The following is a 17,584-nucleotide window of genomic DNA, read 5'->3' as shown; positions in this document are numbered from 1 at the left end:
GAACATCCAATTACCTCATTGGATCAGTAAGAAGTTTTTTTTTTCCTTGAACCAGGTTTAGTTTTGTTTGCCTTCCTCTAAATCAACCATGCATATATGGTTTGATCTGGGTTATGCTGGTTTGTACATTTATGTCCCTACTCGTTGAACTTGATTGACTTTTTCAACTTGAATGTAACCTATTATGTAACTATTTTTTTTGTTCAAACACATGGTTCTTCTATAAGATATATTTTGGCTTTTTGATTGGTAAAGGACATTTATGTCAACAAGAATAATGTAGAAAATCTAACCCCTTTCCAACTCTAAATTTAATCAAAAACTTTATACTAAATTCCAACCTTCTATCAAGGTCATCTAAAAGCCAAGAGCTAGGTTGCCAACATGCTGAAAAGTTCTGGGTCCTTTCTGTGGGGTGAAAGGTTTGGTCCTTTGTAGTCATCTCCTGGCTTCCTTCTAGATTGGAATACAAATCTCCAAATCATAGACAAGCGTAGGTTGGCTTTTAAGGGTCAGACAAACCAGCTGCTATAAACTGTGCTATAATAAAGTTATTATTTTATTAGTAGCTTTAAATAAACCAATAAAGTAATAACAGGCAAACTGACCATATCAATCAATCCAATAATCAATCATTTTTTACTATAAACCTAAACTATATGAAGGTTGTGGTAATAATGGATTTCTAGTGAGTGTTTAATAAATATTATGGTCAGATAATGTTCTGCAGACACCATCAGCATTGATCCTCTGGATCTTATGACCAACTATAAAGCAACAAAAACTTTTAGGAGGGCAGTACTAAACTAAGTAGGTTTGGTAGAATTAAATAGTTAACGTGAAAGCTATAACATTTATTACAGCCCGTCCCCTCCACCCTCTGGTTCCACAGACATCAAGGACAAACTAGCATATAAAACAGGGTCAAACCTTGTGACACCTGCATAGCAGACAATCCCAGTGTAGCCAGCAGCGAGAGAACCTTCAGCATCTGAATTACCGATCAGAGGATCTATCGGCTATCAGGTAAGTGTCAGCAGATGATACAGATGAGTTTACACTAAATCTAGAAATCAACATCGATATTTGGTTTTTGGATTCCTAGAAAAAAAAAATATTTTTTTAATTAATAACTTTTTTAAAAAATGAAATATTTTGGAAACAGGAAATCGAATATAGACTGAACTTTTCTGCGGCATTTCCCAAAGAATACTTTAGATAAAACTTAACTGCAACAGACATAGATTTCCCCACTGTCATTCAATACTTCCAAAATGACAAAGCTCACCTGTTAGGCCTCTTATGTTTACACTGCTTTTACTTTCATTACTTTTAATTAAACAGGAGAAATGTTTATGAGGGCAGCAATTTGTTTTAGGTCACCTATTGCCGGCTGATGCTCATGGCATTGGACTGGGAAGCATTCACTTCTGTATCATTTATTGGGAGTAGACCAAACTGCGTGGCAGGATCACAGGCATGTCTTTATAGGCAATAAAAGTTTTGGTAGAGACAGGAATATAGCTTGTAGACTTGTAAAGATATCTTGAATCATGCTGAAGATGATTGCAGCTAAATTACTGTACAGGTAAGTATGTGAGCGATCATGTTTTAACCGTTAATGCAAATAAAGTATCTTGGCCAATACTTAACTGTGTGAAGGTGCAATCCCAGGAACTGGCATAATATATTTTACCTTATGGCAACTCACAGACAGGAGAAATAAAAACTGCTAGTAAAGTTTTAGGACTCCAGATTCATATATTTGTTCTGGTAGAAGGAAGAAAGGGTGAAATACTTCTAAAACACACACCTTCAAAAAACAAATCCGCAAGAGGAGCTCCCATACTTGTAGGACCGACAGATCACTTCTAGGAGCTCTCATGGAACCCCGGCTGTGCTGGAAAACTCTCTCTGCTGATAAATCGTTCCAAGCTCTTTAGTAGCCTTGGATCCCATGAAGTAGGGTAGTGCAGTATTGTAATCTAGTATTACTTATTATTATTGATGAAATGCCCATGTGTTATTATGAATATATATATTAATGGAGCCGGGTTACAAGGTAACTCACGCTAGGACTGGGTGGATATCCAGGGACCCAGTTTAAACCTTTAAAATGCGGCAGTAAATCTGGGGTAACAACTGCTCAAAGCTGTTCACATGCCTTTCACTTCACAAAGGAGGATACATTGGGGGCAGTTTGTGTTTTATGGGGGCCATACTAGAACAAACAGTGCAAATGGGTCATCTTCTCCACGCTCATTGCAATCCTTATTAATGTCATTTATTGGGATGAGAGGCAAATGTTTAATTTTTTCTAGGAACGCGTTCTGCATTAATCTGACCAACTCTATATATTTGCTATACAAAAGTTCAAGGTCACATTAGCATAGTAGCTGAAACATTTGCTTTGCAGTATTGGTTTCACTGGAGTACTAGCTGCATGGAGTTTGCAAATCACTCTGTGTTCAATCACATTTCTGAACATACTAGTAGGTTAAATGTCTTATGATCAATGTGTTTCTTTAAAGTGTGAATGTAGTAATGACTTTAAAAGTGTAAACTCCTCTAGGACAGAGGCCAAGACTGTATATAGGTTGTAGTAATTGATTATTGTATGACCCTACAAATTGTTGGTGACAGAAACAGCAGTACTATTTTTATTATTATCATTATTACTAATATTATTATTAAAAATCAGTATTTATATAGCACCAACATATTATGCAACACTGTACATTAAATAGGGGTTGCAAGTGACAGACAGATATAAACAGTGAAACAGGGGGAGGAGAGGATCCTGACCCAAAGAGCTTACAATCTAGAAGGTGGGGGAAGTATCACACATTAGGAGGGGATCACATTAATCCTATTTATTATGCATTCCTAAATCTTAGCTTTATCTGTGGCTTGCAGAATCAATCTCTAAACTGTACAATCAAATCATCACAATTATCATTTAGTTAAGGTAACTGGACTCTATAAAACAAGGAACCCGACATTCCCTTGAACATTCCCCAGTGGGAATCAATTACTCACACTGAAACACATTGAAGTTTGTGCAACTATAGATCATCAGTTACGTTACAGTGCTGCGTAATATGTTGGCACTATAAAAATCCTGTTTATTGGTATTATTATTATTAATAATATTAAAATTAATAATGTGTTCGATAGATTCTTCTTTTGGAAAATTGATTTTTTTTTTCAAGAGACAAATTTGTGTTGCCAGAACTGGGAGAAAAGTTCTAACATCACGTCTGCAGCAATTTAAAAGGAACGCTTAGGGCGAAGCACAATCCCTCTTCTGGATCTGGATGTCTATGGACTTTCTATAACTTTTTACAACCTAAGTAACTACGTAGCCCATTCACGGGCAGCTGAAGGAGTGTAGAATGTTAGAGGCCTAGAAACTTGCAAATTGTCTTACTAGAAAGCTATTTTACTGGTGATCGGCAGTGCAACATAATCTCTTTACGCATCTAACACCCAGAATACAAAGCAGATACAGTCTCTTTTATTGTACATCAGAAATATTTTATTGCCTAGAAAAATAAAATCCAAAATGTAGGCTTGTTATTCCACTACAAAGTATACAAATTATAATTACAATAGTTATTCACCCATTTCACTGTATCAGGGCAAACAAACTGAATAAAGGAAAATTGAATCACGTTAGTGAATAATTATGTCAAGGATTCCAGAATCAATCTAAATAGAAGATAATGACAATGAAGGTCATATAGTGAAATAAGACTTTTCGTATAGAGAACAGATGTCCAAAAATGCTATTTTGTGCTGTTCAGGGATTGTTGGTAGTGGTCATTGTCATGTACACAGAATTTGTAATTTGGATAAATTTCTGGTGTTGGGACCAGACAGGGTCAATGTTACCAAGTAAAGTGACCAGCACAAGCTTGGATGGTGCGATGTCCCATAGTTTATAGAAACATCTGCTCTTCTATGGATAAACTTCTTCTGGGGTATAAATCAAATCATCACCTGCAGCTCCAAAATGCGATATTCCCATTAAGGTTTAGTGTCTGTGGTTTATTAAAATATTATTCTGAAAACGTTACCATCTCCTTGTTCATTATTATACCAAGGTGTTGTAAGCAACCGAAAAAAATACTTTGGGGTGCTTGGTATGGTCCCCCTAGCCTCAAACATTATTCTATGCCCCCCCCCCCCCAGACCTCAAACATCTTTCAGTATATAATTCAGAATATTATTGGTAAGGTAAGTGAAATTATTTGTTAAATTGGAATAAACATAAGATAGAAGTTACATAAGATTTCCAGTCTAAGAGTTAGGCAATGTACAGTCGCATTGTGTGAGAATTTGACATGGATCCATTCCCAGGCGACCTCTGTACACATGAATGACAGATGATGAACGACTGCAATAGGCGTGAAGGGAGGAGAGCACAGCAGGGTATTGCTCGCTCATTCCTCCTACCCTCCCTATAGAACAGAATGGCCCTGTACAGCGCTCATTTGTTCATCTGTCAGTATTTTTTTTTCCAGTGACAATAGTTTAGCGTGTTACGCAAACCTTACTCTCACTTTGCCCATTCAGGGTCTGAAACATAAACTAAAATACAATATGGGTTTCACCATGCAATATTCATGCAACCTCTTTTAGCTCAACTAACAACTACCTACCTAATCAACCCACCCAACCAAGATGGAATTAGAAAGGCCCCCAGAGACTGAACAAGCTGGAATAATTCGTTCTCAGCAAGCAGAAGTCTGAAACTGTAAGAGCTTCGGTCCTCAAAGGACGATGGCTGACGGCTCTGACCTGCCTGAGAAAAGGTTGCAAAGATCATTACTCCCACTTATTACTAACAGGACAAAGTGCTGATCACCAAATGCATGATTATGTTTTCACAAGGGGTATTCACACCCCTTGGGGGAATAAGAACCAACTCATAGGGGTGTAAAATAAAAATGGTGAAAAAAAACTCTATGTGTCAAATGACATGGGAGCAACATCATCAGTAACTGGAACGCCATTCCATAATTTCATATTCTCTTGCTTTTCCTTCAGCAGTTTTGTACAGTAAAACAAAGTTAGATCAGGGCCATCTAACTCCAGTCCTCGAGGTTTAGGATCTGTACACATTTTTAGTATTTGTCCAACAGACCCTTGGACAGTTGAGAGTAAAAAATGTAATAAATGGTTTACACAAAAATACCTAAAATTGTGGCTTGTATGTGTTGCTCAAACATTGTGACACTTTCACTTTAGGTTAATAAGGGGACCATTGTAGGCGATCTATTGCGGGGATGTTTGGTACATCAATAGATATCACAATTACATGGAGTCACTTTATCACTGCAGATTTTAAGGACTGCATACCAAAGATTAATGAAAGCATTATTAATGAAAAGCACGGTGTTAATAACCTTAATCCTCTTCCTAAATTTTAAACCAAAAATCCCTTGGTAGTTTTATTATGGTAATACAACAGCAAATAGGCTAGATAAAGCTCAATTATGCTATAAAGATTATATCAAACAAATTGGCACTCAACCCTGAATAAAAAGGCTTTGGGACATATAAACTTCATGATGCGAGAATATAAATGGTTTGCTTTAAATGTCTATGGATCTTTTCTACTTTGTACCTGCTCCTATTTGAAGCCAGGTGAGGCATATAGTATCCAACATTTGTAAGAAATTTAATGTTAAATTTGATAAACGCATGTAATCTAACACACATTAAAAAAAATGTATTTGCAATTGATGATTGATCGATATATTGGGTCTGATTTATTATAGCTGGAAAAGACACACTTTCATGAGTGAACCTGTATGATCCAGCAAACCTGGAATGAATCTGGTAAGGGATTAAAAACATTTGCTAACAAATAGCAAATGACTTAAATCTATTCCAGGTTTGCTGGATGAAAGTGTATCCTCTCCAGCTTCGAAGAGCTTTAATAAATCAGGAACATTGATGGAACATTGATAGGGATTCCACTCTTTTCCCTGTTCTGACCACTTTCTTACCCGGTCGGAGGAGCTCATAATATTGATCATGTACCTATCCAGCAAATTATGGCTAGCAATAGTCAACCGACACAGTTAAAATTACTAAAAGAAAGACATGAGCAACCTTGACAACACATTTGTAAAGGTTTTTTCTGATTATTTTAGCTAACAAAAGGTGTGACACACAATTGTACTCACACACTCACAGTTCTAGTTTCTCTCTACCATAGCAGTGCCACAACTCGGACAAACAAACTATGCCATGACACATGAAATATAGAAAAGGCAAATGATACAAATCAATAGAATATGTAATAGACAGAAACCTCAGTACATCTCTGTGCTAAATAAAGACACGGCAACAGAACAATCTCACACAATCTAGAATATGCAATGATTAAAATCCCAAAGCAGGTAACTGGGCCTTCCTATATCATTTCTATCTCATATTTTCAATACAAATGCTCAGTGCGGGGAATTCCATCCTCTGTAGAGTACAATAGTTTATTCTCCTCTTCCAAACAATCATTTGGCCTCCACAATGGAAATTTTCCATGGTACAACAGAGTTAAACTGAAGTTAGCTACGAAAACTATGCACCATTACCCGGGTTAATAGTTCACTATTTAGACTTCCAATTTACTGTAATGGGTTTTTGTTTGTCATGATTCTATTTATTGTGTTTATAGTTTTAAGACCTCAGCACTGCAATATTTCTGTAGCAGGTATAACACTGGGGAACGCATTTTTTGTGGAGTTAGATCTTACACTTGTTTTTTACTAATTTTTGGATGGTGAATCCAGAAATGACCCCAGTTTTTTGCTATCACATACAATTTTTACGATACAGGGTGCCCTCCATTTTTGTCAAAAAACATACAAATTTTACATTTCCAATGAAAAAATAATGAAATAACTTGAATGTATTGTTTATGTAAATTTCTTTTGTTCATACAAAGGATTTATTGTTACTCTATGACATTTTTTTTACAGTAAAACATTTGAAAATTAATCGGGTAAGCGGTAAAAATTTACGCTTATAGCTTTTCCTGTAGTGTTCAGGACAATCCCGCCGGATGCTCCAACAATAGTCAGCCATCATATGTACATCACATCTACCCTGATACCGTCCTTCCATGACCTTCAAATCTTGGTGGAATCATTGCCCAGTGTAATTGAAATGTTAACTTTACCCTTATTAGCGGCATTGGTAACAAAGTCAATGTTTTGTTCCACAAAAGACAATGAGGAGGTTGGAGGAGACAGAAAGCAGCGCTTTGACAACAAAGTCAGACCGTGACAAGTAATCATATTTTTTGTTACAGAGGTTAGGGGGAGACGCACACAGACACCACCAACTATTAATTAATTAAAGAAAATGCTGATTGCACAGTTTTTCGTAAACTGGCATTTGCACCGACAGCATGCTAAACCCAAGGGCACCAACAGACAAGAAGTCCTAAAGACAAAAATGATGACGGTCATTTCATAGCTATAAGACTTTAAGGTTGAAAGATTTTTTTCTGCTTTGCTTCTGTAAAACAATCTTCTTGCTTCTAAAGAATAACAGAATTCTTATCGGGCATCCTCTACCATCGTGGTCTGAAGGGCCATGCAAATCCTTATAGATACCTTTACAGTAACAGGAAGGCTTTTATTAAAGTCGTATCCTTCATTTTCCTACACGAATTATGCAAATATCAAATGACATTAGACTTTAAATTCCAGGATGAATTTTTATATGCAAATTTTTTAATGCATTCCATCTGTGCCCCTCCCAAATTCTGCTCAGATAAAACTGCTTATCTCTTTAATAAGCAGACACTCCAGGTGGAGCTGGCTACATTACATAAATAATTACTATAAATAAAGTTAAGAATATAAAGGGTAAAATGCCTATATACCCTTAAAATGTACAATAAAGCTTGTACATTATAAGGGTATATAGGCATTATTTAATGAATGTCATTAAATAATTTGGGGTGAGGGTAACCCCATAAATTATGAACTATGGGACACCCCAATAAAGGGTCACCACAGAACACAGCATCCCTGCTATTCTCATTGTAAGTGTTGTATCAATGGGAAAACCTAACTTCACATGTCAAGCATCAAAACACTGGCTTTTGTATGAACGGATTTTTACCCCCCATGCAACTGGATGGGGACACAAAAGCAGCCTATTTTATTAAGGTTAGATGGAGGGTAACTGTAGGTAGAATGCATAGTATAGAAATTCGAATCTTACTGCAGAATAAATGGATTTGACAGCACATTGTATTTGTCCTTCTGCACAAAGTAATGGTTAAAATTTAGCTGTGATCATCTCTAGATATAGTGGTCATTCTAAAATGTGGGTTATAGGGGAAGTAACCTATATGTTAGTATATGAAGTAACATACCTATATGTTTCATAATGTACCTGGATCTAACTGCACAAATATATGGACAACTTCACTTCAATGGAGTTTCTGACAAAACAGTAGGAAATAGGAGAGCAAAATACAAGATTGCATAATAATATATATCATATAATAACTTTGAGTAGAGGAATTATATGAAACTCTAAAAATAAAAATGATGCAATTCTAGTTACTTAAATGGGCCTTCCACCTAAATTTAAAGGTCTATAAACTACCCCAATATAGGTGTTTAAATGTGCAGCAAAGGTATATAAACTTTATTACTTTATGTTCTTGTGCCCCATCAATAAAAATGTTACTTCAGCAATATTTTAGAAATCGACTGCTTGAATATGTTTTGGTTTAGAAAGCTTGCCAGCAAACTCTGACTCAGGCCAATTAAACCAAGACATTCAAAAGATATGCTCGTTAATCACTTTCAGCTTCAAGCAGGTTAACAGAACTAAATGGAGCACAATGCTCTTGCATGTGAAGCGCCACTGAGGAAAGTTGCTGCAAAGATTAAAAAAAACTTTTCTAGACAGACAGGATGAGCAGCACTGGCTGGCATCCATCCCAGTGGTTATATATTGAGTGTGCTCAGTGAAAGATTCACCAATCTGTTTACGGACTATGCCAGACTATTGTCCAGCGGAACTAATCATCATCCTGACATTTCTATTTTTTCAGCAGGTACAACAATCTTCATGTCAGAATGTTTTCCTACATGCAAAGGAAGCTAAACTTTCACCTGAGAGAGCGGAACCGCCGCAGGGCAAGGCTGGTGTCCAAAGATGGAAGATGCAACATTGAATTTGGCAATGTGGAAGAGCAATCCAGAATCGCCTTCCTGGCAGACATCTGGACTACTATTCTGGACTTAAGATGGAGGTACAAGATGACCATTTTTATTTCAGCTTTTCTAGGGAGCTGGTTTTTATTTGGATTACTTTGGTATGCTGTGGCCTACTTACACAAGGATCTTCCAGAATTTAACCCCCCAGCCAACTATACCCCTTGCGTTGAGAATATTAACGGTTTGACCTCGGCCTTTCTCTTTTCCCTGGAGACCCAAGTGACCATTGGCTATGGGTTCCGTTGTGTGACTGAGCAGTGTGGCACGGCCATTTTCCTTCTGGTCTTTCAGTCCATCCTAGGAGTGATAATTAACTCATTCATGTGCGGTGCCATTCTGGCCAAAATCTCCAGACCCAAAAAAAGAGCAAAAACCATAACCTTTAGCAAAAATGCCGTCATTAGCAAGCGAGGTGGAAAACTTTGCTTTCTTATACGAGTTGCAAATTTAAGAAAGAGTTTGCTGATAGGAAGTCACATATATGGAAAATTACTGAAAACCACCGTAACACCTGAGGGAGAAACCATTATCCTAGATCAGACAAACATTAATTTTACTGTGGATGCTGGAAATGAGAATCTCTTCTTCGTATCACCATTGACAATCTACCACGTGATTGATCAAAAAAGCCCATTCTTTGAGATGTCGGCCGAGACTCTTCTACATCATGACTTTGAGTTGGTGGTTTTTCTAGATGGAACAGTGGAAGCAACGAGCGCTACTTGTCAGGTGCGCACATCTTACATCCCCGAAGAGGTTCTCTGGGGGTATCGCTTTGCTCCAATCGTATCTAAAAGCAAAGAAGGAAAATACCGCGTAGACTTTAGTAACTTCGGAAAGACTGTAGAGGTGGAAACGCCTCACTGCGCCTTTTGTCTCTATAATGAGAAGGATGCCAAAGCCAAGCTAAATAAAGGCTATGATAACCTGGCCTTTGTCTCCGAAATACCAGGGGCACCTGAATCCAATGAAACAAAAATGTAACTATTTTTTTTATATTTATACAAAAAGAGATCCATGAGATCATTTTAAGTCCACATGGACTGTAAACATATCATTTCTCTGTGAGAAGTTACCTATAAGTGGTGTATGGTTGAACTTTGTCAAAAATCTGTTGCTTTTTAACTAGGTGCAAATTTTGGACTGTACAAGGAAAGGTAAGAAACTTTGAACGATACAGCTGCATCCCATTCCAGTGATTTACCTTCACATTCCCCATGTGATCATTGGGGAAATATCATCTGGAAATCCTAAGGGGGTGAGGGAACAACAGATACTTGGCACACTTTCCAACTCCTCCACAACTGAAACAACATTTTGGCAGTAGTTGCACTAAAGCTAGGCACCGGGAAGACAGAAATACATGAATGAAGTACTGTATTCAGGCACCATTAAATGTATGTTTTATTCCAAGCACAGCAAGCACCTGAACTTGTATTGCCTTTTGCAGGCCCTGTACAGCAGAGATCAGAGAGGTAAAGGGGAAAAGCAGCACTAATTTTATATTCACTGCCCAGTCACAGGGTAGGAGGGGCATTGGCAGAGGATCTGTAAGTGAAAATGACATTATAACCGAGAAGGACTCGGTCTCCTCCCATTCTATTCAGCATTAATCTTAGCATGTATGGAGAAAAATACAAATATTTAGCAAATAAAATCATTATGTTGCCAAGCCTCAAGTTGTTGCAGATGTGAAATTTTAGGAAATGGAAGCAAATATATTAGTATTTTTATTGTAAATCATATATAGTGGATACTGGAGGAAGCAAAAACAAAATGTTTCTCTTTTTAAGAGAAGTTGTATTTAAATGACAATGAAATCAGGTGGAATTATTGCATTTTGTTATGATAAAGAATATTACTTGTAATAAAATTGTGTTTTGTTATTCATTACCTTCAGAAAAAGGATCTTACAAGTCCATTTTAAGGATTTCAAATAAAACTGAAAAACTGAATTGATTTCTATAAATTATCAATAACGTGTAACACCATTCACTTTACACAGGAAGGCCAAACAGTAAAGCATGGCCATCTCTGTGAATACAAATTTCAATATATTGGTATTTGATGCCTAATAAACATTTCTGTACATATAAAGGAAATCTGCACGGAAGGTGATATTGTGGCAGCTGATGTCGACTTCTTGGTAAAACTCTTTTGTCTTTAGTATGCTTTAGGTCAATTGTTATTATTTTAAAATGCCAACGTTGGGGTAAATGGCGGTTCTCCTTACCCCTTTTTCTTCATAAACATTAAAACGCAACTCTAGCCTCAACTTAGCAAGAGGCTTTTTATTTATCTGGGTCCCTGTTCAGGTAAAAGTGGGAAAAGCCATGCCACCTTATATTTCACCTACAATCAAAGCGAAGAAAGGGTCCTAAAAAAATAGCTGGGTTTGGCACTAAACTTCATGCATATAAATACAGATGTGAGGTGATCCTTAAGCTTGGTACACACTTGTAATAATTATCGTTATGATGCACGATTATTTTGAACGATTGTATTGCGCACAATTCTGTACATGCTGTAACGATACGATTGTTCAAATATAATCCACGAATAATGTACACACGCTAGATACAAACGTTTGAACAATGCAGGGAGTGACATGTAAAGGACAAAGTGTACTGCAGAAACATCCACAATCACTGAACGACCGTACACACAATAGATAGTGAACGATTGTTGCCCAATAAGATCCGCCAGGACAGTCGCTCTTTTCCAGTGGTATTCCTCCTTTATCAACATTGCTGTGCACTTTTTTTTTATGATTATCGGACAATCGGTCGTTAGTCGTTCATTTCCAACGATAATTATTGCACGTGTGTACGAAGCTTTAGATACAAAACAGAGTTTGTTGATTGAAACAGTACAGCACCTTCTTTAAATAGTGTATCCAATCATGCAAAGATAAAAAAAAACAGAACAAACAGCAACAATAACACACAGATGGTAGATGACGAAAGAGTTTGTCTCTAGACAAGCTCACAAATACACGGATGCTGTACATAGCATAGAATACCCCCATTGAATTACACCGGGGAAATTGTGCTCATGGCAAATGATAGAATAAATGGTATGAAGTCCCGGTGGTATTTGTATACATTTTGGGGAAGACACCTCCCTATTATACATTTGCTGGATTGCACTTCTGAGGATAATTTATTATTGGCAGGGTTAAAGTTTTCTTTTTCACATATGAAAGGGAACATTTCAGCCCGGTCCTTTGGGTTACAAGTACCTAAGGCAACATTCCACAAATTGCATTTATAGCCACATACTTTGGTATTTTTATATGGAGCTGTGTGACCTCAATATCTACATTTCCCACATCGCTCCACCAGCGGAGTTTTGGGGAGAGAATTAAAGAGGGCTGCAATCTGCATTATGGTGAGGAGATTCTAAGCCTCCCATTGCAGTTCACAGGCATTGGGGACAATCATGATAATTGTGGAACACATTCTGAAATGTGCATTTTCCTTGCATTAGGAAGCAGGGGTGCAAGGCTCATATAAATAATATTAAAGCAACATTTTTCGCTTCTTAATGCAAGTAAAATGTACATTTCAAAATGTATAGAATGTGAAAATAACTGCTGTGAAAGTCCCATTTCGATTTCCTCTTTTTTGTCCTTTAGTTTAGTTTTGTAATTGGGGATGTTAGCTTCTAAAGAAAGAATGGGATCTGTTATTGTGGAGTTACTAGAATGTGAGGATTTACATTAAAATATACAAACCTTTTCCTTTTATTCCCACTTAATATTGTTGCCAGTAACAAATTCTGCCCTAGGGGGACAAAGCTACTTACCGCACTGTGTCTATGGAGGTTACCAACTCTCTGCATTTCTGGCAGGATTAACAGGCATTTTTTTCACTTTATACATTTAAAATCTTTTCCTTTATTACACACTAAATTTTTATTGTTTTTGGTATATAAAATTTTGATCTTTAGACATAAAACAAAATTGATATACCAGAATAGGTTAAACTGTACAATAATTTTGATTATTCAATGAAGGGAAAGAAAAGTAAACAATCACATAAAATAAAATAAAAATGGTGGTGGGGGGGTCCTTTTCATTTGTATACCTATACATTACATTTGTTTCAGCAACCCACAATGGCTCAAACAAGAGAAGTTTATAGTGTTTTTTGTACAGAACTTCACAGTCACAAAGGGCTGTAGAAGAAAAGAAACATTAGAGAGCTTGTCCTAAAACAAAAGTGTAAAACCCATTACTAAATACTACTACAGACAAGAAGGTAATTACCAAATATATTTATTACTCTTGGCTTTAATTAGTATATCATTACTTTTTTGACCTGTCATATCTCATTGCAATGTTTATTATAACTATCTGCTGCTAATAAAGACATATTTAATAATTAGTATATCATTTTGGAGATAACAGGTTACAATGATTTTCTAGGAGGAAAAAACAAATAATTTATACTTGTTATGATCTGAAGCCGTCTGGGTTTTTCTCCCGGTGAAACGTGAGAAGTTGGGATTTTGTTTCCTCCATTCAATCTAATTAACTTCAGGTTAATAACTGGTCACAGAACTGTACGTGTTCCCTCACAGATTTGTTTAGGTATGGGACACACTCCGTACAACATGTGACATACACAAATATAATTACAATACATTCCTTTAAATTGAAACTCTCATTTACTAGATGGTTGAGTAATTGCGCTTGTAATTATGTCGGGTGAGCAGTCTGAAGGAGTCATTTTTATTTAACATAAGCAAACAACGATTGGCTTGCAGATGCAGGTGAGTGATGGGTGAAATGAATAATATAAAGAAAGGAAACACATGTATTGGATTCAAGATTTGAAAGGAATGAGAGAAGTTTAATTAAAGAATCTCCTGCTTAGGAAAAGTTGGTGCTGGTGTGTATGGAGTTGGGGGATTTCAGGACCCCTCAGTGTATCCATCTCTAACAGAATGAGGGAAAACTAAAATAAGGTTTATTTTTTAGATGAATTTATATGCTTCAGCTCTATGCTTCAGGTCACTACAACCAGCAATGCAATTCACAGGAGTTTTTCTGTATATAAGGAGACCAAGAGAGAAGTAGCACATGCCAAGAGTGTTAATGAGACTCTGGAATTCCCCAAACCGCAAATTTGGAAAGCACAGAACTAATTAGCTAATGAATCATTACTTAGCCATCATAATAGAATTGTACTGAGCCCTGCAAATAGATTAATGAAGATTTATATAGCACCAATTACATGGCACAAAGAAAGATAATACACACAATACAGTCTTACAGCATTCTTAGCCAGAAGTGTGTAACAAATTACCAAGTCAATATACAAGATTACTGCACTATATTAGGAAAGAAAGCCCTGCCCAAACAATTTAGGAAGAAAGGGAGGAAACATAAGCTATAGAGATTCAGTGGGCTATATATAAACTAGTCTGCCTGGGTGGACCTGGACTAGTGAACTGGGTCAGACTTTTGGTTAAAGGTGTGAGTTTTAAGGTTGAAGGATATCACATGCCGAACAGAATGTGAAAGCCACATCCATAGGAAATGTGAGGGGTTCATGAAGTCCTGGATCAAGGTTTGGGAAGAGGGCGCTGGAGTGGCCAAAGGAGGAGGTTGTTTCCAGAATTTGGCAGAGTTGTTCCAATATTACAGAAAATAAAAAAATGAAGCCCAGTCTTGTCCATATAAATATGTCCGCCAGGGAAAAACCATTACTGGAAACTTTTAACAAGAGTTGTATTCCCAATCAGTGAAAGCCCTTTATTCCCAAACTAGGGATCATTCACTAGAACTCTAGATTAGGATGATGCAGTTGGTTGATTTACACAAACTTATATATAATAGAACATTATTAAAGTTTTTGGTCTTTTCTGTTCCTTATGAAACATTGTGTTAACCTATTACAATTATTTTAGTTTTCTCAGATACTTGGGCAGAATAGATGTACAAAGGGTGAATAGAAAATGGTTTCATTCTATTTTGGTATGAAGAAGCTGTGGGTTACCCATTACTCTGCAGATCAATGATCCTCAACTGAAAGTTCAGGGGCAGCAGGTTCCTCTAATGTCACTAATGACAATCTCTCAGCAAATTCTCAACTTTGAAGCATTTCCCTCGCCAGTCGGCCTTCTGCACAATAACTTTTTAAAGGGACCACGAAACACCACGATCAGCAGAACTGAGATGTAACAAAGGTCGAAAAAAGGGTTTCATTGAAATAAATAAATTACATGACAAACAATGGCTCCTGTATGATCATGTAAACAAGTTCCAATGCCTATATGATGAACAAAACGAAAAGTGAAATAAAAAAAAAAACTTCATTTAGTTTTCCTCCTTCATTTGTGTCTCACGTCCTCATCTTCCCAGACACTGCAGATCACAGTGGGAGGGGCCAACAACAGGAAATCCTATCAATCAAGAAACAACTGGGCGGGGCTAGATTTGGCCAGGTGACCACTTGCTTGTTACATGCTTGTAAATCAGCAGTGACAATACTGGTGGATACACCCCTGAAACATCAAGAGGACACAACCTACACAAAGGGCGACAACTCCGCTGTGAATTTGTTAGCAGTGCAGCAGTGTTGCCACACCATGATAGGAAGCTGCATTATGGCTGCAGCATATACCAGGAAGCCATAGTTCTACTTTAATACACAGAACATCCAGTTTGGGTTTACACCGTCCTTGCTATATTACTTTTTAATCCTAATAAAATACTTTGCTCTATTCAATCACATTCAGTGTGGCTCACTGTCCCTTTGTTATATCTAAATGTGGTTCAGATGCTGTAACCGGACCTCTGATACTTTGACAATTAACAGAACCTTCTCATCAAACGTGCCCCAACAATGGCGCAGATCGCCCAAAGGACCATATATCAGCAGCCATAACAGTACCAGTCTGACAATTACAGGAAGTTCCTGACAATCAGCAACAGCAGCAGCTGAACTAATATTAGACAACAGCACCGCCAACCATTGATTAGGGCCAGGGAGATTGAGGGCTGAGGTTTTTCTTCTCCTTCTGTCTTGTTGATACCATTTAACCAGTTAGATAACTAGGCATGAGCAGAGGAGACATGTTATCACATGGACCCAGACCTGTACACAAGGCTTGCAGCCATATTTTATTTATAATTATATTATTATTACTTTATTCACAGAACTCCATTGAGAAGCCCAGGCCCTAAAGGATGACGTGCAGGTTAGCCATTAATGCTGAGAGAATCAGGAATACTTATTAACATTCCCAGACAGGTTTCATCAACTAGGATACAACTATTTTCCAAGTACAGCCAGAAAAAAAACAACAGAAGCCATTATAAGTGGAATGAAAGGGACACAAGTCGCATGTGTGTCAAAAGAATGTGACTTTCCCCCAGGGGAATACTGAAGAAAATGAGTAAGTGAATGTTCTGGCTGGTAAGAAAATAGTAAAGAACCTAAAGTTCCCAGGAGCCAAGCACGTAGCAATGTTACCCACTTCAGAGGGCCGATTGGAAGTCATATTTAATGCAGTAAGGGCCTAGTTACTGCAGCCAAACAAAAGATTTAGTCTGCAAAACTTCCAAGTAAGGACGCCCATTTATTTTGAATGTAATGCTCAGTTTTGTGCACCAATTTGCATTGCAGTAAAGTAGAAAATAAAACCTTTAAAAATAACATTTGGTGTGTACATTTATAACAGTCACTGGGGCATCGTAATCAGCAAAATCCATAAAATAAAGAATGATCCAATGCAGCCATTTTTCACCAAGGTTTCTATGGGTTCTTTAGGCGGTAACTGATTACCTTCCCATGCAGGTGTCTGTACAGGTCTGGGGTCAGATGCCAAAATACTGTAAATACTTTGCAGAGCAAGCTACATGGTCTTTTCAGAAGTTTATAAATGTGGGAGGGGGTGCCGATCTGTTCCCAATGTAAATGATGCTTTCTTGTTGACCTCCAGTGTGGGGGATGAGATATACCTAATGACCACTTATGTGAGCGGTGCTCTATTTCACTGAACATAGGTGTAAGGATGCAGCTCTCTCACTGCTCAGGATGTCAGGGGTGACTTCTCCACTGACCACCATTCTACTACCATACTCACGTCTATTCAGTTTGTTTTAGCAGAGGTTCCTCCAGATATGAAAACCAACTAAGCTTACAATTTTGTAAATTTCTCTGTTTCCCAACCCCAACTCCCTCCATCTCTTCAAACCACACCAGCTCGCATGTAAAGCCCACCACCACTAAACACCACACTTGCCCCCCAACCCCATTCTCTAAATACCACTCCCAATATCTGTACCACCTTCATACCCAACCATTGCTGCCATT

The 17,584-nt window shown here is 37.4% G+C and overlaps 2 protein-coding genes across 3 annotated transcripts in view; one reads left to right on the top strand and one right to left on the bottom strand.

Moving 5' to 3' along the window:
- The window catches only part of KCNJ5 (potassium inwardly rectifying channel subfamily J member 5), a 42,395-nt gene that overhangs the window by 18,196 nt on the left and 6,615 nt on the right, over nt 1-17,584 (bottom strand). The window lies entirely within an intron of this gene.
- Nucleotides 890-11,211, top strand: KCNJ1 (potassium inwardly rectifying channel subfamily J member 1). Its single transcript, XM_072426585.1, has 2 exons — nt 890-1,026; nt 9,092-11,211. The coding sequence occupies exon 2, from the start codon at nt 9,117-9,119 to the stop codon at nt 10,239-10,241; it is 1,125 nt and encodes a 374-aa protein (XP_072282686.1). The 5' UTR covers nt 890-1,026; nt 9,092-9,116; the 3' UTR covers nt 10,242-11,211.

Source organism: Pyxicephalus adspersus, chromosome 11 (assembly GCF_032062135.1).
Source record: "Pyxicephalus adspersus chromosome 11, UCB_Pads_2.0, whole genome shotgun sequence".
Taxonomy (NCBI): Eukaryota; Metazoa; Chordata; class Amphibia; order Anura; family Pyxicephalidae; genus Pyxicephalus; species Pyxicephalus adspersus.
The sequence above is the reverse complement of the archived record's forward strand: the minus strand, read 5'-3'. Positions and strand labels throughout refer to the sequence as shown.

Coding starts and splice junctions, on each gene's coding strand:
- KCNJ1 (XM_072426585.1), top strand. CDS start 9,117: ATGTTTTCCTACATGCAAAGGAAGCTAAACTTTCACCTGAGAGAGCGG.